General features: G+C 53.2%; 1 protein-coding gene across 1 annotated transcript; it reads left to right on the top strand.

Annotated features, from left to right (window-relative positions):
* Positions 1 to 527: 527 nt before the first annotated feature.
* Positions 528 to 22,005, top strand: PEDS1 (plasmanylethanolamine desaturase 1). The gene is made up of 6 exons (XM_036901992.2): positions 528 to 746; positions 8,519 to 8,638; positions 15,573 to 15,664; positions 16,796 to 16,940; positions 18,285 to 18,497; positions 20,600 to 22,005. The coding sequence occupies exons 1-6, from the start codon at positions 623 to 625 to the stop codon at positions 20,719 to 20,721; spliced, it is 816 nt and encodes a 271-aa protein (XP_036757887.1). The 5' UTR covers positions 528 to 622; the 3' UTR covers positions 20,722 to 22,005.
* The last annotated feature ends 381 nt before the right edge of the window (positions 22,006 to 22,386 follow it).

Below are 22,386 nucleotides of genomic sequence, written 5' to 3'. Positions count from 1 at the left end.
ACACGCAAAGCGGGCACACAGGTGTACGGTCGGTCCTCATAGCTTCTGCCCGCGATAGGGCTCCACAGGCCAGCCCAGCATAAAGCGGCCCCAGCTAGAAAGCACTGTTCAAAGTGTCCACCAAGCTCTGTGTCTCTGGTCCCGGCCCAGCGCCCTTCACTCGCGTTCCTTGCACATAGTATGCTCTTGGTGGTGCGTAATGAAGAAATGCCCGTCTCTAGGTCCGGCAGCGCACGACCTCGGTCTCTGGCACAGGCACCTAAACCAAGCCTGAGGTGGACGGCGACGCGGACCGCATTTTCCGGAGGCAGGAGCCAGAGCCGGAGCCGGCGCCGCGGAGAAGCTGGGCGGGCAGGTACTCGCTACCGCCCTGCGCTCCCGCGCCCAGCTGTGACCCTGCCTCCGGTGCGCCGCGATTGGCCGCGGCTCGGAGGCTTCTGATTGGCTGGTGCGGCCCCAGCGCGGGCCCCGATTAGCTGTGACGCACAGCCGGGAGAGGCCTCCGCTAGCGCCACCGCCCCGCCCAACTCTGGGCAGTCATTGGGCGGCGTGATCTGGCCGCGGTTCCGCTCCCCTGCTGCCGCCACCAGCAGAGCGCTCCGGGCTAGCCGGGCGAAGGGCCATGGCGGGTGCAGTGGACGAGTCGGGTCAGCAGCCGGAGCTCGACGAGGAGGAGGCGGCGTATTCCAGGCGCTGGGGCGCGCAGCACGCCGGGGCCCGGGAGCTGGCCGCGCTCTACTCGCCAGGTAGGACCTCCGGGCCCCCCTCCAGGCCTGCGGTCACCAGCCAGGGCTGCGGACATCTACCCTGGGTCTCCCAGATCGGAGCCCCGATGCAGATCTCCAGCCTCGGCTTCTAACTTGCAGCTCCCCCAAGATCGGGAATTCACCACCACCCCCGCGAGCCCTTTCTAAGCCCAAGACAGAACTCCAGCCCCAGGGCTTTTAGACGCAGACAGTCCCCAGATCAGGGAACTGCCATATCAGCTTCCCGGACCATAAACAAAGCTCTCATCGCACTCCTAGATCCGTATCCTAGCCCCGGGGCACCCGGGGCTGTAAAGAGCAACCCTAGACTTAGGGACCTCCCCTACCTCAGCACCCGGCACAAGCTGGAGGCAGCCTCTCAGTTACATGCACTGCCCCACCTCCCTAAAAATCACATCCAGTCCCAGGTTCCCCATATCCGGAATTCACACCCTAAATCCCCATCTGTGCCCCAGCCAGGGCCCTGGGCTGCAAACAGTGACCTCACCTCGAAATCTAGGCACATCAGCCGCCATGCTCTGGGAAACTCCAGCTCACGGGCCCCAGCTACCAAGTACCCTAGACGCTGCCCTTCTGCCAGTCTCATCCTAGTATAGCTTCGGTGGCTACAGACCACTGTCTTCTACACTCCTCGCCTCCTCCGCCCTCACTCCCCTCCCCATCCCACCCCCCTCGCAGTGAGGAGCAACAGCCCTCTCACCCTGTGTTTCGGAGGTGAGGACATAGCATATCCTCCAGTTTAGGCCCCTCCCATACACAAGCACCAACTTCAACCCTAGCCCCACCTCCATTTGCATGTGTTAGGCCCCCTCCGTTAGAACTTGGAGTAGCACCCCCACATTTGCCAGATTGGACCACAGTTTAGAGGCCTCCATAATGCCCTCAGGCCAAAGTCCTTGGCTTCTTGCTGCTGTGCCTACCTTTCATGTTCTGGCAAGCACCAGCCCCCACTCCCTTCTCTGACTTCCGCGTGAACCCCAGGAATATCGTTGCCAGGCTTCTATCCCCAGGGGTTCAGGAAGTGCCATTGAAGAACTTATAGAGTCAGGTGACTGGGAGTTCTAGGAGACCCCTCCATCTGGATGTCACCATCACACCAAGCTTTGTCAAACATTCTCAAATCTTTCCTTTGGCCAGGGGACAGCCACCATGTACAGCCTGGGTGGGCATGGATGGGTCCACTACCACCTTTGGCGTCCTGCCCTGACTGGCCTGAGTTTGCATACCATCTCTGTCAAAACTGGCTGCGTGACCTTGGGCTGTTTGCTTTCTCTTTGAGTCTTAGATCACCAGAAGCCTTTCAGGGCTTGCAGCTTTATGCTCAGGGTGTGATTTCTTTGAACCTGACTTGAGCACCTGGCCCAAGTTGCTATGGCTTCTTCAGCCTGTACACAAACAGCCAGCCTGTGAACTTAAAACCTTGTGTGCTCTCTGAGGCAGGCTGGACGGGGCATCCTTACTCTGCTTCTTAGTTATGTGACATGGGCCAAGCCACTTTCTCCCTCTGAGCCTCGCTTTCTCACATCTAAAATGGGTACAAGGTAAAGTTTAACTGCTCCTGACTGTTTTGGGAGAGAGGAAATGAAATCGTCTACTTTGGTGCAGGGCCTAGCATACGGTAGGTGCTCCCTACCATTGTTGATCAAATATTAACAGTGCGTCCTACTGATAACCCAATAGTCTGGCCTTTCCTGTGAGTCTTGGAGTAAGCTGCCTCACCTCGTTGGTCCTCAGACTCACCACCTGAGTTAGGCTTTCTTCTGCCCCCAGCAAAGGGGAGGTCACTGTCCGCTGTTTAGTTTGCCTCCTCCTTTGGTGTCCAGCTCTATCCACTTGGATAAACCCCAGCTGATTTAAACCAAATCATACCCAGGCATTCTGAGCTTCCCCAAGGGACTGCCGTCTCCCCAGTCCACCATGATTGCATCTCTGTCTGGTTCTGGTTTCCCCAGGTGCCCTTCAGTCTCTGAAGCACAGCTACAGGGGATCTGAGGCTGCAGACAGCCTCCCGGTGCCCCAGACCTGGCCTTACTTCCTCCTGATCTGGATTGGGGATGGGAGGATTTATAGCAGGTTGGGGATGGAGGAGGGAGTGACTTGCCAGATTGGTTTCTCCAAAATCCACAGGCCTCCCTCTGCCTGCCTCTGTCCCTTCCCTGTGTGGCCATAGGGAAGTACCTTGACCTCTCTAGACCTAACCTATAAAATGAGGGACCAGGTTTACTACATATTGAGCACCTTAGTCCCAGTCCCTGTGCTAGGGGCAGAGCAGGGAACAAGAAAAATGGAGCTGGTATTTTAGTAAATCCAACAAACAAGAGAGATATCTCACTTGCCCAGTAGTGGCAAGCACTGTGGAACAAATAGCAGAAAAGGGCGAATTGGAATTTGGGGGCAATGACATTTTAGAGGAGGGGCAGTTTAAGGCCTCGCTGAGCAGACATCTGAAGGGAGAGAGGCATGAAGTTATTCAATGAAGGGTTGGTCTAGACCAGAGACAGAGCAGGTGCAAAGACCTGGGGTGGGAGCATACCTGAAGTATGTGCAGAACACCAGGGAGGCCTGTGGGCTGGAGCAGAATGAGTGAGGGGAGAGTGGGAGAAGTTTCTGGAATCCAGGACTGAATTCTTGAGATTCCTGGGGCCAGAGTAGTTTGGCACCATGACAGTTGACGATAATAATAAGGCAGCTGACATTTACTGAGCACTAACTGTGTGCTGGGCATTTTCCTCAGCACTCTCGTTTCATCCTTACTGCAGTTGTCTGAGATGCACCCTGGTATTGATTCTACTGATTTACAGGGGATGAACCTGAGGCCCCGGCAGCCTCCTCATGGCCACACCCCCACCCCCTAGTATTCTTCCTCATGCTGCACTTGTTGGAATTAAGCTTTCTTCTCCCTGACCAGAGGGGAAGGTCAGCAAGGCCAGGGACTGCCTATTTGGTATGTCTAAAGTGCCTGGCACTTCCTGAGCACCCTGTCCATCTTTAAGACATTTCCTGAGGCTTAGCAAAGAATAACAAACTGCCCATAGTCACACAGCTAGCCCGTAGTAGGTCTAGAACAGAACACTGGTGGGGAGTGTCCTAGGTTCCGTGTTCTTAATTTTCACTGTGGAAGTGAGCCGGCCCAGGGTGGGCGGTGCGGGAGGAGGACCAATGGTCCAGGTCAGCAGAGCAGTGGGGTCAGTGGCAGAGAGACTGGGCCTGGCATCCGCGGGGAGCTGTGAGTCTGATCCAGGTCACGTGGGGGTAAAGGGAATGGTGAGGAGCGAGGGGCGAGACAGCCGTGGCCTTTTCCCCCAGGCCCTGAGTGTCTGGCCCAGGAGTTAGGGCCTGATCCTAGAGGTTCCAGCATCCATACAGGGTCCCACAGCCCACTCCACTCTGGGCTTGGGTTTCACAGCAGCGGCCCACCCTGTAGCAGGTACCCAGTTTATAAGGGGCCTAGAGGGCTACCCTAGCCTCAGTGGGCAAGCTGTGAGGAAGGTGTCCAGCTTCCCATCAGGCACCGGCGAATCCCTGGCTGTGTGGGGGCTGCTTTCTCAGGTCCCTCCTGTTTGGTTTGCCTCCTCCTTTGGTGACCAGCTCTGCCCACTTGGATAAACCCCAGCTGGTTTAACCAAATCATACCCAGGCATTCTGAGCCTCCCCAAGGGACCGCCGTCTCCCCGTTCCACCATGATTGCATCTCTTTCTGGTTCTGGTTTCCCCAGGTGCCCTTCAGTCTCTGAAGTACAGCCACCGGGGATCTGAGGCTGCAGACAGCCTCCCGGTGCCCCAAGCCTGGCAGTACTTCCTCCTGATCTGGATTGGGGGTGGGAGGATCTGTAGCGGGCTGGGGATGGAGGAGGGAGGGCCCGAGGGTGGGTCCTGAGAGGTCCTAGAGCTAGTCACCCATGCACTCTGGCTGTCCCCAGATGCCCCCTACCCTGGGGGACAAAAGGACTCTTAGCCTGGGGTCAGGGGAAAGGTGGAGGGGGTCAGGGGTGCTGGGAAGTGGTCCTGGCCTGCAGTCCCAGGGCTGAGCCTGGGTTCAGTCTCCCAAATGGGCCTGACTGGAGCCAGAGGGTAGGGGCCCAGGGCCCCATTCCTGGCCAGGCCTGGTCCCTGCCGTGCTCTGGGCCGAGCTTTTTCTCTGTCTCCCTGAATATTGTCCTTTTTCCATTTATTTGTCTCTCCTCTCTGGCCATGCTCCTCCTCATCTTTTCCTCTTTGACTCCCTGTAATGTCTCCCTGACTCTGTTCTCTCCTTCCATCTGTTTCTCTTCTTTCTGTGTCTCTGATTCCTGCTCTGTCTGTCTCTGCCTCTTCCTCTGTGTCTCTCTGGTCCCTGTCCTCTCCCTACCTCCTGTCCCTCTACCAGCCTGAGGCCGAGGGCCTCCTAGTAGCCAAGGGCCTTCAGAAGTACAGGTTACTCAGGGCTTGTCTGACTAAAATGAGAAGAGTCGGGCCTGATGCCAAGCCTTTGGCTGTGGCAGAGATGGCCAAGGTCTGGCACTTGGTCTCCCCTGTGCCTCCCAGCCCTCCACAGCCACCACACGAGCCCAGCCCATACCCCCACCCCACCCTCGGCCAGCAAGCAATCACTGCTGGAAGAGCCCAGATCATGGGCCCTGGCCAGGCCAAGGGCTGACTCAGAAGAACAAAGCCCCAGTCCTCTAGGGCAGCCCCCACTTCTTATGTCCTGAGCAAAGCTCTCCCCCTCCCTGGGCCTTAGTCTGCCCTTCTGTAACATGACATCGTTTAGCCATCTGACCCTGCCAGGCTGACTGTCCATGCTGTGACTTGGTGACCTTTGAGCAAACTTGGACAAGTCACTTCTTTCCAGGCCTCATCTCCCCTCTGAAGGACGGAACAGGCCAGGTGCCTCAATTCTGATTTATAAAAACACGTGTGCAGGGGAGGGCTGTACAACACAGAGAAGACGAGTAGGGATTCTGCAGCATCTTACTATGCTGATGGACGGTGACTGTAATGGAGTCTGTGAGGGGGACTTCGTGAAGAGGGGAGCCTAGTAAACATAATGTTCTTCATGTAATTGTAGATTAATGATACCAAAAAAAACACGTGTGCAAAAATAAAGAGCCTTCAGTAAGCATCTGCTGCATGCCAAGCACTTTGCCCAGGATAATCTCAGTCAGCCCTGGCCATACTCTGTGGACAGGGACCATTTGCTTGGCCAGGACTGCCACCAAGAGAAGCCACACCATATGAGACCACAGGGAGGGGAAGAGACTGGGGTGAACCGGAAGCTCTTGGCCCATCTGAAGGGGACAACTCCTGCTGCTCAGGCCCAGGATGGCCAGAGCCCTGTGTTCTCAAGGGAAGCAGGAAACTAAGGATTTTATGTGATATATTTTTTTTAACTGAGCACAAAATATGCTGGAGGGAGCAGGTCTGTAGTATCTCTGATGGGCTGCACCAGGCTCCCCAGTGTGATAGGCCTCAGTGGGTGCCAGCCGTTGTTATTATTTCTGGTCCCATTGCTGTCCCTGCAGGCTTGGGGACAGGCAGGCAGGTTGGCATTAAAGAGTCACCTGTCCCTTACCCTCTCCTGCCACCCCTCCCAGGCTTCCTGCTTCTGATCACCAGGCACAAACAGGAACCAGAAAGGGGAAGGCTCTGCTGGGCCAATGAAAATGGTGACCCCAGCATGGGGGTGCTGGGGGCGGGGGGACATTGTTGAGGCAGCAGGGCCATACGGCCCAAGAAAAGCAGCCCCCGGCCCAAGAAAAGCAGCCCCGGACTAGGAAGTGGGAAGCGAGGGGCTCTAAGTCCACTTCTGCTGCTGTGTGACTGTTGTTGAGTTCCTTGCCCTTTCTCTGCCTCAGGGTCCTCATTCCTACAAGAGGGGGCCAAGGAGATGTGACCCTAGGCATGTCCTTCTGCCATCTGAGCCTTGGTCTTTTCCTGGATAAGGGGAGGGCAGCTGTTCTGATGCTGGCTCAAGGTGCAGTATGCTGTTGTGTGACCTGGACGAGGCCCTTTCTTTTTTTCTGAGCCTGTTGTCTTCTAAAGAACAATTGCACACCAAATTATTTCCTTCACAAGGTGCTGTTGTGCGGGGTGCCCAGAGACAAAGCCTGGCAGTTTCCCTTTAGGATCATAGTTGGGGATTTGTTCATTTCACAAGCTTTTATTAAGTACCAACTGTGTGCCAGGGCCCTGGTGAGCAAGCCAGACACAGTCCCAGGCCTCCTGAGTTCATCTTTGGGTAGGGGTAGAGGAAGGTGGACATTATACAGGCAGTTACAGTCCCTCCTTTTGGGCCTCAAGTTGGGGGAACCCAGGAGGGGAAGCAACATGGATGGCTTCCTGGAGGTGGAGGTTCTGCCAGAGCAGTGCCAGAGTCAACCAGATGCAAAGTGGGTGAAGGGAACAGCATGCACAAAGCTCTAGAGAGAGAAGACAGACACAGGAGGAACCCTCTTGATCTGCTCTGTTCCCTTTGGTTGTTCTCAAAGGGGCTGCCATGTCCATGTAAGGCAGGCCTAACCCAGAATGTCCTCAGGGCCATAAGGGTGGCGGGAAGGGAGGGAGGGAGGGGCCAGGGACAGCAGGAGCAAGACGGGCTTGAGTAAGATCAGCGTTTCAGGAGCCAGACCCTCTGGCCATAGGGTCCTGGTCTGTAGGTGACTAGCTGGCTGGCCTTGGGCTACTTCCAGACCACTCTGACCCTCAATTTCTCATCTGCAAAATGGCATCACCTTCGCAGGTACCTGGCACATAGTTACTGCTTAGTAGATATTAAATGCTAATAAGAAAATTATTATTAAGGGTCTTCCATGCAGAGATGTCATGGACCAAATTAAATTGACTGATCCTCCAAGTGATGACACTTAGGTTATTTCCAATATTTCAACACCTCAAAGCTGCAGTGAAGGAATTGGTTTGTCCAAGCTCATGTGCCTATTAAAAATATGTGGTGGCATTTAAAGAGCAGATTTCACACTCATGTCCTGATTTCTGGCTTCTCTCAGGAATAAGTTCCAGCCTCCAGGGCCCACACTGGCAGTAGTCAGCCCATTAGTGGCCACTCCTTTAGAAAGGGCATGTGTGCTGCAGTGCCCCTGAGTCCCCACCCAGCCCACCTTACTCCTTCACATCACTGCCTGGCCCCTCATCTACACGGCCTCTTCTCTGTGGCTTACCTGCAGGCCCCCTGCTCCTTGCAGGGACCCTGGTTAGAAGTGGTAGTCAGGCCCTGTTTCTCCTGAATTCCTGGCTCACTGCCTGGAGCCCTGCTTGTTGGAGGTTGGGCAGATCCGATCTTGCAGGATTAAAAGCTGTTGGTGGCCTCCACCTCCAAATAGTTACCTATGAAAATGGACTTGATGCCCTTTAAAAAAAGAAGCTCATTAAAGTTCCCTCGCATGACTCCAAAGAGCCCAAAAAGACCCAGGGGACCAGAGATCTGGTCCTATCTGCCAAAGATTTGACATATGGAAGACTGCCTTCATGGGCATATGACCTGATAGAGGACTACATTCAGAAAGGCGCCACACCAGGTTTAATGCAGCCAAGAGCACGTGACCTTCGGCAGGCTCCCCTCTTCTCTGGGCCTCAGTGATTCCATGGTGTAATGGGTAGGTTGGGGCCTTTCACGCCAGTCCCTAAGTTGCATCTGTGGTTCAGCACTGGACTCGTTGAAGAGTCCCTGGGGGTCCAGCTCTGCCTGTCTTTGATCCTCTATCCTTTGGCCCCTTCCCATGCCCCCCACACCCACTTCTCATCTCCTCTCCCTGCAGGTAAGCGCTTCCAGGAGTGGTGCTGTGTGGTCGTATGCTTCGGCCTCATTGCCTACAACTTGGTTCACCTCCTGCTGCTGGCCCGCTGGGAGCACACACCCCTCGTCATGCTGGGTGTCGGTGAGTGCCCAGGGGCCTGCTCCCTGCCTCAGTTTCTCCAAGGGTCAGGGACCTACCTGATGTCTGTGCCACCCTAATGGCAATTTCACACATGTGTAATGGTGTGTGACTGTACCTGCTCCTGGGTGAGTGTGTGTGTGCACAGGAATTGAATATGTGCTGTGGGAACCCCACCTCCCATATCACTCAGTGGCTCTGTTCTTCCTGTAACTTGGGCTAAAAACCTAGACTCATGGGATATTCCTCCCTGTTCTCCCCACCTCCACCTTTGCTCCACAGGCTGCCAGAGGGACCCCATTAGATCCTCTGAGGTCACACCACTCCCATGCTCTCCTCTGTGTATTTGGATTAAGCCTGGCCCCAGCTCCTCCCCAGACATCATTGCCCTGCACTAATCTGGCTCATCCTGCTCCCGCCACACTGGCCTCCTCACTATTTCTCCACCGTGTGCTCAGTTACTCTCCTACCTCAGGGTCTTTGCATGGAACTCTCTTCCTGCAGACAACTGACATGGTTCACTCCCTCATGTACTCAGAGGTCACCTCCTCAGGGAAGCTGTCCCTGATTACCCCTCAAAAATAGCAGCCCTATCCTACACCATCCCCTCAGCCTACCCACTATACAATATATTTTGTATTTGTTTATTATATGTCTTCCCCCACTCAAATGTCAGCTCCTGAGAGTAGAGATTTGTCTGTTCACTGCTGTGTCCCTAGCCCCTAACATAAGGCCTGGTACGCAGTAGGTGCTCTGTAAATATTTACTGGATCAGTGAATGAATGAATGAGCAAGCTATAACTTAGTACCTGCCGAGGGTTTTCCAGTGGTCAGTCCTCACCCATCCACAACCTGGGAGGTAGATGCTACCCTCGTCAACATTCTCCAGATGAGGAAACTGAGACTCAGAGAAGGGACTGGCCAGTCGCACCTCAAGCCAGAAGGTCTTAACTCACTGTCTGCACTTACAGGCCCTGGGGTGACTCAGTTTCCTTCCTCCCCTGGTAATACCTCTCCCCTCTTCCCTCCAGCTCAGGCACTCATCCTCTCCCCGTTCCCAGGCCCCCAGGCTGAGGGGGCAGCTGTGCCCTTGGTCCGCCTGGCCCTCCCTAAAGGTTCAGCTCCCACAATCTTATTAAAAGCATTCTGGCTGCCTAAGCCAGTACTGCTCAGACAAGCTAACTGAGCCATCTGGGTCTGGGTCGGGGGCTGGACTAGCTGGAGGGGAGGGAGGTTAACCCACCAGTGCCAGGGAGCCTGGGCCCCACCTGCAGAAGCCAGATGTGCCCCCCTGCCCAGGGGTGAGAGGACCGGTACTCCAGCCTCTCTGCCTCAGAGTGCCACATTCAGGGGCAGGAAAATGGATGGTGTGAGACCTGCAACTCCATCTGGGGATTATAAGCAGACCCCTGCAGACTTGGGTTCAAGTCCCAGTTCGACTGCCTTGTGGCTGAGCGGCCTTAGGCAAGTGTCATTACATCCCTGAGCTTTATTATCCACATCAGTACCTGCCTTGTAGGGCAGTTGTGAGGGCAAAATGCTGGTGTGCATAACTGCCACACACACCACTCACCAGGGTGTGGACCTTCTGCCTCAGTGATCTATTTAGCAATGGATATTTCCCAAGTGCCTACTCTGCACTGGGCCCGTGCTGGCACTTTTAACTCTTGTTGGCAACCTGATGAGATTCTAATCACCGTCCTCTGAGAGGCCATTGTCCCTCACCTCGGCAGCAGCAGAGTCTGGGCTCACACATTCAGACCTGCCAGCTCACAAACCCTGGCCTCCCCCACAGGAACTGTGCAGCCTCCAGTTAGCATTCACTGGGAGGAGAGGGGGTTCTAGGCAGTGGGCCCAGCTTGGGCAAAGGATGACAGCATCAGAGCTGAGGTCTGTATTGCTTGAGCCAAGAAGGTAGGCATCTCAGGCAGATTACCACCTCTGTGCCCTGAATGGAACTGGAGAGCTTCCAGGCCCCAGCCCAGAAGGTCTCTGGCTATCCAGTCACAGCATGTGATGCCAGCTTCCCCGCCCACACCTTTGCCTCTAGGCTGATAAGCACAGACAATCCCCTGGTAGTGGTATTTGCACAGTCCCTAATCAATTTAAGTAGCCACCCTGATTTGTGTGTTAGCATGCAGGAGACAGGGCAATGTGCCAACCTATAGAGCCTGCCCTCAGCCTAACACTATCTCCCAAGAGGTTCCAGTACCCCTGACAAGCCCTGGAAACCAGTGGAGGCGGGAGCCTGTAAAGGTGCCCAGTTAATAAACACAGATGATGCAATGCTGGGAAGCAAAATCAAGATAGGGGAATAGGCAGGGAAGAAGTCAGAGGTCAGGGAAGGCCTTTCTGGAAAAGTGACATTTATATAGAGACCTGAAGGAGGTAAGGGAGGGGGCCAGGCATTCCAAGCAGACGTAACAGCAAGTGCAAAGACCCTGAGGCTGGTGTGTGCCTAGTGCATTAGGGAATAGAGTAGAGGCCAGTGTGGCTAGAGAAAATTGATCAAAGGAAAAGCAGTTGGTGGCAGCTCAGAGAAGCAGTGGGCGGCAGATTATGTAGGGCCTGGACTTGGGGTTTTATCTATAGTCTGTGAGAAGCCATCTGTGAGTTTCCCACAGGAAGCTGACATCTCATGCTGCAGGGAGGAGGGATGGGGTCAGGGAAGACCAAGGAGGAGGCAACGATGGTGGCCCAGACCTGGGTAGGGCAGTCGCAGTGGTGAGAAGTCAGATTCTGGTGAGCTGTGCAAGGTGAGGTGCCAGAACATGCTATCAGTTTGGCTGTGGAGTTGGGGGGCGGACTCTCAGGCTTTTGGTCTGAGTCATGGAAGGGATGAAGTTGCCATTAACAGAGGCGGGAAGAGGTTGGAGGAGCAGAGCTGAAGGGAGACGCTTGAGACACCTGCCTGAGAACCAAGGGGAGGTGTAGAACAGGAAATTGGAAATCCAAGTCTGGAGTCAGGGAAGGTGACCGGAGATAGATATCTGGGCATCCTCATGGTAGAGATGGTGTTTGAAGCTCAGCTGCTTGTGGAGTGGCCCACAAGCAGAGAAGAGGCCCGAAGCGGCCTGGTGCTTCCCTGAGCAGGGGAGGAGGAGGAGCCAGAAGAGCCAGCCCAGGAGGTGGGCATGCAGGGAACCTGGAGGGGTTGCAGAGGCTGAGAGGAGAATGTGTCTCCAGAAGACTTGGGGTCAACTAGGAGCAGCCACTGAGCAGACCAGCAAGACGGGGCAGCAAGGGGACCACTGAATTTGGTCACGTAGAGGTCAGTAGCGACTTTGACTAGGACAGTGTTATCGTGAATGAAGAAGTGAGCCAATGAATGACCCTGGGAGTCCTGTGTACTGTGCTTGGGGAAAGTGGAGGAAAAATGGCCTGTAAGTTGGTCCTGGAAGGAATGAATAGGAGTCTCCTGACAGACAGGCAGAGGGGAGGGTGTTCCGAGCAGGGGCGAGAGTGAGTGCAAAGGTTGGTGATGAGGTCAGAGGTCACATGGCGATGAAAGGTGGTAAAGATAGGATTCAGCCCTGGGACTGTAGAGACCAGCCCTCAGCACTGGCCACTTTTGTCTCAGCTGTTCTCTCTCTCCACACCAGGCCTTGAGGTGGGCAGAGGTCAGAAAGTCCCAGCTGGGTGACCTGTGGGGAAATGGAGGCCCTGGGGGCATAAGGGTTAGAGGGTGGAGGGCAGGGACTATCTCATACTCACTCAGTGAGTCAGGGTAGCCTGAAGTGAGTCATCCCCTGTCCACTGCCTGTCCCAGTGCCCTGCAGACAGGGCACTAACCAGGCCAAAGGCACCCCCAGGGTGAGCCAGCCACCAGCCTTGCAGTGGAGCTGAGACAAAGAAGCTTCTGTGATCCGCCTATGCCACCCCTGCCCCCATTAAAGCTGCCCAAGCAACAGGCCTGGAGGCCTGGGTCACCACTTTAGAAACAGCCATCTGCAGTGGCTGGGGATCACATAGCCATTTCCTCCCCAAGGGCAGGAGAGGAGCCCTTCTCTCCAAAAACAATTCCTAATGTCCATCCAAAACATCCCTCCCAGTTCGGCAGCCCGAAAAGGCCAGGAGCTGGTCACTGGACAGCTGACAAGACTGAGTCTCAGTGGGGGGAGTCATATTTAAGCTGCTAACTATAGTTACATTTGGGGAGTGCTTACTGAGGCCCAGGGACCCTGCTGTGCACTTCACCTGCTTTACCCATTTTAGTATCTGATTGTAGTTCAGTGAAGTAAGTACTATAATGTCCCCGTTCCCCAGACTTGGGCATGAAGGCTCAGCATTGTCGTGAGCTGCCGTTGCGATGGTCTCTGGCCACACCAGCAGCCTTGACTGACCCTGGGCAGTCCTCCCCCTCTAAGTCTCATTTCCTCCTCTGGAAAGTTGGGATGTGTTGGGGCTCAACACTATGGATGGAAAGTGAGATTTAAACAATAGACTTTGTTTTTCAAAACAGTTTTAGATTTACAGAAAATGAGCAGATAGTACAGAGAGTTCCCACATACCCCCTGCCCCTAATTTCCCATTAACATCTTATATTGTACAGTATATTGTACATTTGTTGACAACTAGTGTACCAATATGGATACATTGTTGTGAACTGAAGTCCATAGTTCATTCAGGTTTTCTTAGTTTTTAACCTAAATCCTTTTTCTGTTCCTGGACCCACTTCACATTTGGTTGTCATGTCGCTTTAAGGCTGCTCTCGGCTCTGACAGTTTCCCAGACTCTCCTTGCTTTCAGGGGTCCTGACAGTGCTGAGAGTACTGGTGTTTCATAGGATGCCCCATACTGGAATTTGTCTGGTAGTTTTCTTAGACTGGGTTATGTGTTTGGGGGAGCAATAGCTCAGAGGTAGAGTACTATTTTTTCACCACATCATAGCAAGGGTAGGTGCTGCCAACATGACTTATCACCGTGTTGTTGACCTGCACCACCTAGCCCAGGTAGGTCAGGTTTCTCCACTGTAAAGTTACCCTCCTGCCTGCTTCCTTACTGTTCACCCTTTGAAAGGAAGTCACTGGGCACAGCCTATGTTGAAGGTGTAGGGCTTTAGGCTCCCCAAGTATGTATTTTTAACTCCTCTGACATAGCACCTGGCACACAGGAAGTGCTTCATAAATATTAACCTTTATCATAAGTACTGCTTCCCTAATGTTCATAATATCATTGTTCTCATCTATAAGGATTAAGTGCTTAGGATAATTAAGGCGATAAAAGATGTGCAACCAGCTTATGACCAGCGTTGTTACAGTTCAGGGATTAAAAGAGATAAAACATTTAAGGTGCTGGCACAGGGCCTAGTACCTGTAAGTTTCAATCAATGTCAAGTAAAGAAGATAAGTAAATAGCTGCTGTTTTCACCCAAAGGAATGAGGACATATGTTTGCACGAAGGCTTGTATGTAAATGTTCACAGCAGCTTAAGTCATAGCAGCCCTAACATGGAAACGACCCAGACATCCATCCGGCAGATAGATGATGCACCATGATACATCCAGATGTGGAATACTATTCAGCAATAAAAAGGATATGCTATGATAGGAATAAAGCAGGGAGGTGTGACCAAGAGCACCTGTCTGGGAGGATAGCTGGAGCCAGGGGAGTTGGGTGATGTTTGCCCTGCTCTAAAAGGCCAAGAAGGAACCAGCCATTCAGGGGCTTCAGGGAGGGTATGGGGTGCCAGGTACAGCAAGTGCAAAAGCCCTTGACATCCATTTCCCTAGTGTCCCCCCACTCCTCTGGCCCAGGTCCACCCTCCCAGCATTGTCACAGAGGAGCAGGACTGCCCAGCACCTATGCAGTGTCACCCGGTGACCTATCCTTTGCCTTCCACATGCCTGCCTGCCCTTCTCACCATGAGCTTGCAGGTGTCTGCAGGTAGTTGTATCTCCTCTGTCCCTTCACCCCTCCCATGTTTGGCATCTATTGGTTGAGTGCTCCAGGGCCTCTGGAAAGTCTCCATTCACAGCCTCCCCTTAACAGGGCCAGGCATCAGAACTGTAGGTTCACACTGGCCCACACACTCACTCTTGCCCCCTGTGCATGAGCCCTGCTGTCCAGGGAGGCATCTAGGGGCTTTTCTGCAGCCTCCGCAGTGCTCCAAGGCCCTGGTTCCCTGTCATCAATTAGGTGAAGGTTCTAGCTGGACTCAGACATGGCCCAGCAGGGCCTCAGCAACCATTTTACACTGGGAAACCGAGTCCAGGGAGGGGAAGGGAAACTGAGATCACATGACTCAATGGACTACACATGACTCAGAACTGTATTCATTCCCTGCCACGTTTCACAACTACCCCCAACCCTGTCTCCTTGCCCCAACAGACAATGAGCTTAATGTCTGAATTTCAGTCCTGATGTAACAGCTCTTAACCCTCAAGTGAGTAGACCCCTTCCAGTTCTGAACAAATTGGGAGCAAAGACAAGGAAAAGGCTGTTGGAGGCCCAATTATCATGTTTATAGTCAATAAAGCAGGGAATGGAGGTGGCTTATCTCTGCACCTAAGGTACAACCCGACAACAAACCCCAGAAGGATACATCTAACTAGTCACCCATAGCACTGGAGCAGAATGGGCTTCCCTATGTGGAGTGACTGGGAGTCAGAGGAAAGGGGACAGTCAGCTCCTAACGGGAAAGTTGGGCTGATCTGAGCATGCCCAGTTTATTCTCTCCAGATTCACCATGCAAATGAGTCCCCGCATCTCCCCTGGGACAGAGCGAGCAAAGGGACAGATCAAAGCCGGGAGTGTTACACCTGAGGCTCCATGCACAGGGAAGAAAGCCCAGGTAGAGAAGGGACACCATCCCCCATAACAAGTGAGTGAATGAGCAAGCGTGTGAGTGAATGCGTCTGATTTGGGGTGGCGCTGTGGGTAGGGATGGCCCTCTCTGTGTCCCCCTCACCCCCAGTTCACCCTCCTCTTTTCCACAGTTGCAGGGGCTCTCATTGCTGACTTCTTGTCTGGCCTGGTGCACTGGGGAGCTGACACTTGGGGCTCCGTGGAGCTGCCCATTGTAGGGAAGGTGCGTACAACACCCAGCCCTGCAGCCCAGCCAGTCTCCTCCAGAATGGGGCTGGCTCTCTAACCTCGGAGAGTCCCCTTTCCTCTCTGAGCCTGTTTCCCCCTCTGAAAGATGGGAACCATCATTCCAGCCTGACTCCCATGCCCCTCCTCCAAGATTAGAATAGAAATCTCATGGGATTTTTCTGGAAGCAGTAGACGTCAAGCGTGGGATAGTCAAAGACCTTTGAAAGCCCTGCATTTGGAGACCATGTCCACTCTCCTTTGCCTGCCCTGCTACACCTCACTGTTTAATTGAACTGTTATCTTGTATCAGATTTTTTGGTTGTGACACAAAATCCAAAACAAACTTGCTTAGCCAAACGAAGGTACTGATTTGTGTAACTGAAAATTTCATGAGTGGAGCCAAATTAAACACGGCTGGGTCCAGCAGGAGAGATAGTCAGCCCATATTCCCGGACTCAATCTCTCTACATGTCTCTGCTTTCTTGTCTGTCGGCTTCACCTTCATGGAGACTTTCCCTGTGAGTTGGATGTGATGGCTCCCAGCCACCTTCATCCTCCCAGCTCACGCCCACCCTGCCACCAGAAAGAAAACTCTCTTTTGCCATAGTTACAGGCAGTTCCCATGGCTTACCCCCATTGGCCCAGCTTGGCTCACACGCCTATCCCTCAGCCAGTCACTGTGGCCAGAGGAACAGGATGCTCTGATTGGGCGGGCCAGGGTCAGTTAACCAGGGGCTAGAATGGGAGGGTGTTGCCAGACGGAGGGGCTTGCATGCTGGGAGGAAAGATAAGAGCCCTGCCTGCCACTGTGCTGGGCCTCCTCCTCTGTGTTAGGGTGGGGAGGAAGGCGGAGATTGTCTCCAGGCCCCCTCAGAGCCCAGGAGGGGAGACTAAGGCCCAAAGGGGAGCAGTACCAGGTTTAGAACCCTGCCAGGTCATTGTGACCCATCTTCTGCTAGAGCTGCTAGACCTCGACCCTGAAGGCTGGGTGGGATCTGTATAGGTGGCATGGTGGAATATTCCGGCATCCCGCAGGCACGGAGGTGAGCCCCAGTGAGGTAAGTGCAGGAGGGTGTGGAGGGTGGCCGACCAGGCAGATGTGTGCACACCCCTGCCTCCACCCCAGGCTTTCATTCGGCCATTTCGGGAGCATCACATCGACCCCACGGCCATTACACGGCACGACTTCATCGAGACCAATGGGGACAACTGCCTGGTGACACTGTTGCCTCTGCTAAACATGGCCTACAAGTTCCGCACTCAGAGCCCTGGTGAGCATGTCAGCTGACAGTGGGCCAACTGGGGACAGAGGCCCTCAACAATGTCTTAACAAAATTTTAGGTAGTTATCTTGAGGTAGAACTGGGATATTTGAAGTAAAGATCCTTATTTCCAGCTTTTCTTGAACACTCTGACCTGGCTACCCTGGGTCCTTGTTTCCACTTTGCTTCACTAGGCAGATCCATGCTGCAGTCACCCCCTTTAGATGGATGCCCGCTGCCCAGTTTGCCCCAGTTCCCACTACTCCCTGCTGTCTTATACTGGGCCAACCTTGCTCCTCTGCATTACCTGCCTGGTCCTGAGGACCTCTGGTTTTGCTGCCCTGGCTTAGTGGAAAGAATGTAGGCTGTGAATTCAGTAAGGGCTGAGTTCTGATCTCTGCCCTCCCTGTTTTGGGGAGAAACTTAACCCAAAGCAAGTCACTTCACCTTTCTGAGCCTCAGTTTCCTCAACTGCCAGGATGAGGGAAGGTAGGGATGGGTCAGTGACTCCTTCCTCTGTGCCAGGTCTTATTTGAATAGCCAGACACCTCGGGGATCCTTAGAGCAACCCCCTGGGGGTAGCTGTGCTGAGTATCCGTGGTGCCCCACCCACATCCTCTTCCCAGGGCGCGCCCACATCCCTGGCTGCTCTGTGTGGTGGCTGCTCCCAGCTTCCAGCTGCCCCTTCTGGGAACTGCCAGGACAGGTCTCCCCCTCCCCTTGGGATAAGCCTGAAGCGAGTGACAGGAAAAGCCTACAGAAGAGCAAACACTCACCTCTGAGTGGCACCAACTCTACAGAGCCTTTCAGGTTCCCGAGCTCTGCCAGATCACGCTGAAGCAAGACACCCCCAGCCCCATGTTTGCTTAGGTCTTCCCTTGCCCTGTCCTGCTTCCCTCAATCCCTCAGGTGTTTTTCCAGAAGAGAGGATTCCCCCTGCCCTCCGTTCCACCCCACCCTCCGTGGGTAAATCACAGGCACGTGAATCCTTGTCACAGTCTCTGCCTCTAAGAAACCTGGACAAAGACTTCCATTTCATTGATGAGGAAGTTGAGACTCAAAGAGGCAAAGTCACTGACCTAAGCCCATACAGCCAAGGAATGTCAGCAGGGATCCCAGCCCAGCTATGCCTGACTCCAGAACCCATGTTCTTCAGTATTACTTAGACTTTCTCCATTATCTGCCCACTGAGCATATGAGGAGCCTGAGGCCATGTAGGAAGCTGGAAGGAGGCCTGGGTGGGATCCTGGGGTGGGAGCTGCCCAGGGCGAGTGGTGAGGGCCAGGCTGGTGATGCACCCACAACCATGTGACAGCTGTGTGAGCCCTGTGGGCACCCCCTTCCCACCCTACAGAAGCCCTGGAGCAGCTGTACCCCTGGGAGTGCTTTGTCTTCTGCCTGACCATCTTCGGCACCTTCACCAACCAGATCCACAAGTGGTCACACACGTATTTTGGGTTGCCATGCTGGGTCACCCTCCTGCAGGACTGGCATATCATCCTGCCTCGTAAACACCATCGCATTCACCATGTCTCACCCCACGAGACCTACTTCTGTATCACCACAGGTACAGCTACACGGTGGCATAAAGTGGGCTGCTCCTGCTTCAGGGTTGGGAGGGCAGAGGTCACAGTGGGAGGTCATGCACTTCTTACCTTAAAGGAATGTTCTCTCAGAGCACATTTATCGAGCATCTACTATATGCCAGGCATTCTAGGTGCAGAGGACATAGAAATAAAGAAGACAGACAACCCAACCCTTCGCCCTCCAGCCCATTGTCACATGGAGCTGTGATTCCAACTACCCATCCATCCAACAAATATTTATTGAGCACCTCCTATGGGCCAAGCACTGCTCCAGGCTTAGGACACACACTGAACAAAACAAAGATCCCTGCCTTCATGGTGTTTACATTCTAATAGAGGACATTCCAGACAATAAATAAATAAATAGTACATCTAACATGCAAACTGCTACACAGGAAAATAAAACGAGCTGGAGAAGGAAAAAAAGGGCTTTGCCCTTTAGACAGAGTGGTCAGTGAAGGCCTCATTGAGAAGGTGAAATCTGAACTGAGGGAGAAAGTCATGCAGACCTGGAGGAAGAACATGCCAGGCAGCAAGAATAGTGACTGCAAAGGCCCTGAGGCAGGAACACGCATGACTGTTTTGGTTTTTTTGTTTTGTTTTGTTTTGAGGAGCAGCAAGGAGGTTAGTGTGGCCAGAGTGAAGGGTGTACAGAGCAGAATGACGGAGGGATGACAAAGTCCAGGTGTGAGAAATGCTATGGGGACAACAAAGCAGGGTGAAGGGCAGAGAGTCATGGGGCAGGGAGGTGAGGAGTGGGGGAGTGGGAGTAACTGTTCGTATAAAGAGATCAGAATCCAAAAAAGTGTGGGAGAGGCCCTGTAAATAAAAAGGAACAGACCAGACCTGGCAAAGAGAACAGCAAGTACAAAGGCCCTGAGCCAGGAACATGCTTGGTGTGACCAAGGAACAGTAAGGAGGCCCACATGCCATGGGTAGTTAATGGGCCACTGCCACAGGTGAGGTGAGGAGATGCAAGGCAAGACAGGTGGTTTTCTGGGCCCAGCCAGGCATCTTTCAAGGTTAGTATATTGGTGCTGTCAAGTCAGACCAACTAAGATGCAGCTCTCAGCTCCCCCATGTGCCTTTAGGAGACTCACAAGCCTCTGTGAGTATAATTTTACTCATCCACAAAATGGGGCTGCAGCCACGTCCTTCACATCCCTCCTTCACAGGGTGGGCAAGTGGACGGTCTAATGGCAGGTGCAAAGTGCTTGTCACGTCGTGGGTACTTGGTAAGCTACAGCTGCTATTCTTGGGGTAGCTTTGGTTTGGTTTGGCTTTTGTTTTTGTCCTTCTGGAGGCGGAACTGAGAACCACAAAAAAATATATCTTTTTTACGCATCCTAAATCACTTTCTTTGAGGACGGGTGGAAAGGTTAGAATTTAGGCCATTTTGAGACTAGTCAACTGCTCAGCCAGGCCTGGAATCAGTTCCCAGTTTAGCCACCCATGAATTGGGGGACTTCCCTTCAAATCTTCTCATGTAGAAAATGTGACAAATAGTATCTACCTCATGGTTTGGGTAGGAGGCTATAATACAGATAAAGTAAGACTAAGACTATGAGCAATATTTGTGGAGCACCTACTATGTGCCAGGACCATTCTAGGCACTGGGGATCAATAGTGAAAGAACATGGGGTCCTGCTGCTCAACACTAACATTCTAGGTGGGAAGGACCAACACAAAACAGAAGTAGTAAATTAATGAGAATGGTTACAGGTTATCACAGAGGCTGTAAAATAAAAGAGGGTGACGTGACAGGCTTGGAGCACTGCTTAGGCAGTAGTCAGGAAAGGCTTCCTGGGAGATGAGTGATTAGAAATGAGGCCACCTGCCTGGCATACAGTAAGTGCTCAGCAAGAAAGTGAATGAGTGAGTGGATGAAGGCATGTCTCAGCATCCCTTAAGCCCATTGGTAGGAGGCTCCATACCCATATTCCTTGGTCAGTCCTTGTCCCCTGCCCTCTGCAGACTCAATCCCAGCTGATCCTGCCTCAGGCAAGGCCAGGCCTCTCCCTCCATCCCCTCGACTGCTGCTCTCCCATCCAATCTATCCCACCATGCCGTGTTTCCACTACAGGCTGGCTCAATTACCCTCTGGAGAAGGTGGGCTTCTGGCGACGCCTTGAGGACCTCATCCAGGGCCTGACAGGCGAGAAACCTCGGGCAGATGACATGAAATGGGCCCAGAAGATCAAATAATTCCTCCGAGCCTGCCAGCTCATTGCCAACCTACCCTAGCCCCCCAAACCGAAGCCATCTGCCAAATTCCAGCCTCCTCGCACTGGCCCCTTCAGGTGGAGAGGACACCTCCTGGGCTGGGCCCAGGCACCCCCAGCCCACCCCTCCTGACACAGAATACTTGAGCCACTAATTTTTCATTTCCTTTTTTTCATTTTCTTTCCTTGGTCCTTCCAAGCCACCTGAGCTGCTCTGTCTGCCACTTCTGACTCTGCAGAAAAAGGAGCCGTGCCCTGCCAGCCATCCCTTGGGTAAAGACAGAGAGAGTCCACCCACTCCCTGCACTCTTACCACCCCTAGCCCCTCTGGGCAGCCCTTCAGCATGGCTGGCGTTGGGCCCACTGAGTTGTCTTATCTGTCCCTCCTTGTCTTCCCACAGTGGTCCAGGAGCCCCCAGGCACACCTAATTATCCCTGGAGAATCTCCCTGCAAACTGACCCCTAAGTCTAGCCACCACCTTCAGACTAGCCTGTCCACCCAAGGATGGCAAAATACAGCAAGGGTCTGAGGGCGGCCGGCTGGCCAAAGAGGCCAGCATTGCCTGCCTGTCTGGACCACGCCCCTCCCCATCTGCCCATGTGATTCCAGAGCTGCTGTTCCTAATCAGAGGATGTCTTGGCAGGGCACAGTCCCTGCAAAGGGTCTTGGTCATTAGGAAGGGGACACAGTGTCCCCTTTGGTCCGGGATGTCAGAGAGGGAAGAGTGGGGCTTTGTGTGGTTTTTTTTTTTTAAGGTGCTTGCTTGTTTAATGTAAATAATAGAAAGCCTTAATATCTTTTCTGTAACACGGAGTAATAATTTAATGTCACGTTTTGGATGTACATAATATATTTATAACAAAGCAGCAAGAGCCTACTTAACCTCGGCTGCCTCGTGTTTCCTGGTTGGCTGGGGGAGGCGGGGCAAGGATCCTGAACGATGAGGCCCCACCTCTACCCTGTTCCCAGCCCTAGGCTTCGGATGGGGGCTTTGTCACCTAAGACAGTGAATTAATGTTGACATCTGCTCCAAACTCTCTTGAAGGGAATTTATGATTTGGTGAGGAATGGTCTTTGTGCAGGAGATCATGGTGATAGCATAATGAAGACTGATCCCTATTTGTGAATTTCTTCAGCAAATGTTATTGGCACCTGCTGGGTACCAGGCTCTGACCTGGACACAGCTCAGCAGTGAACAAACAAATGAGGACTTACCTGGTAGAATCGACCTCCTGGGAAGAGAGACAATAAACATAAATAAATGCATATGGACATTCAGATGGTGATTTGTAAAGAAAATCTAACAGCATGGACCACGTCGGAAAAGCAGGATGGGGCTGCTTTGGCAGGGTGATCAGAGAGGGACACGTGAGGTGATGTTTGAGCTGAGATCTAAAGGAAGAGATGGAGCCTGCTGAGAAAGAATAGGGGAAAGATGCCTCCTCACTGGACAGCAAGTGTGGGGTTTTTAAGAGACTGTATTTGGACTGAAGTGAGCAAGGGGAAGTGAAAAGATGAGGTTGGAAAAACAGGGACTTGTTACATAGAGCCTCACAGGCTGAGAGAAATGGGGAGACACTGGACATTTTAGACAAATGAGTATCATTCATTTACTCATTAAATAATTACAAGGTACCTCCTATGCAC

This window comes from Manis pentadactyla, chromosome 5 (genome assembly GCF_030020395.1).
Source record: "Manis pentadactyla isolate mManPen7 chromosome 5, mManPen7.hap1, whole genome shotgun sequence".
Classification (NCBI taxonomy): domain Eukaryota; kingdom Metazoa; phylum Chordata; class Mammalia; order Pholidota; family Manidae; genus Manis; species Manis pentadactyla.
This window is presented reverse-complemented; position numbering and strand designations above follow the sequence as displayed.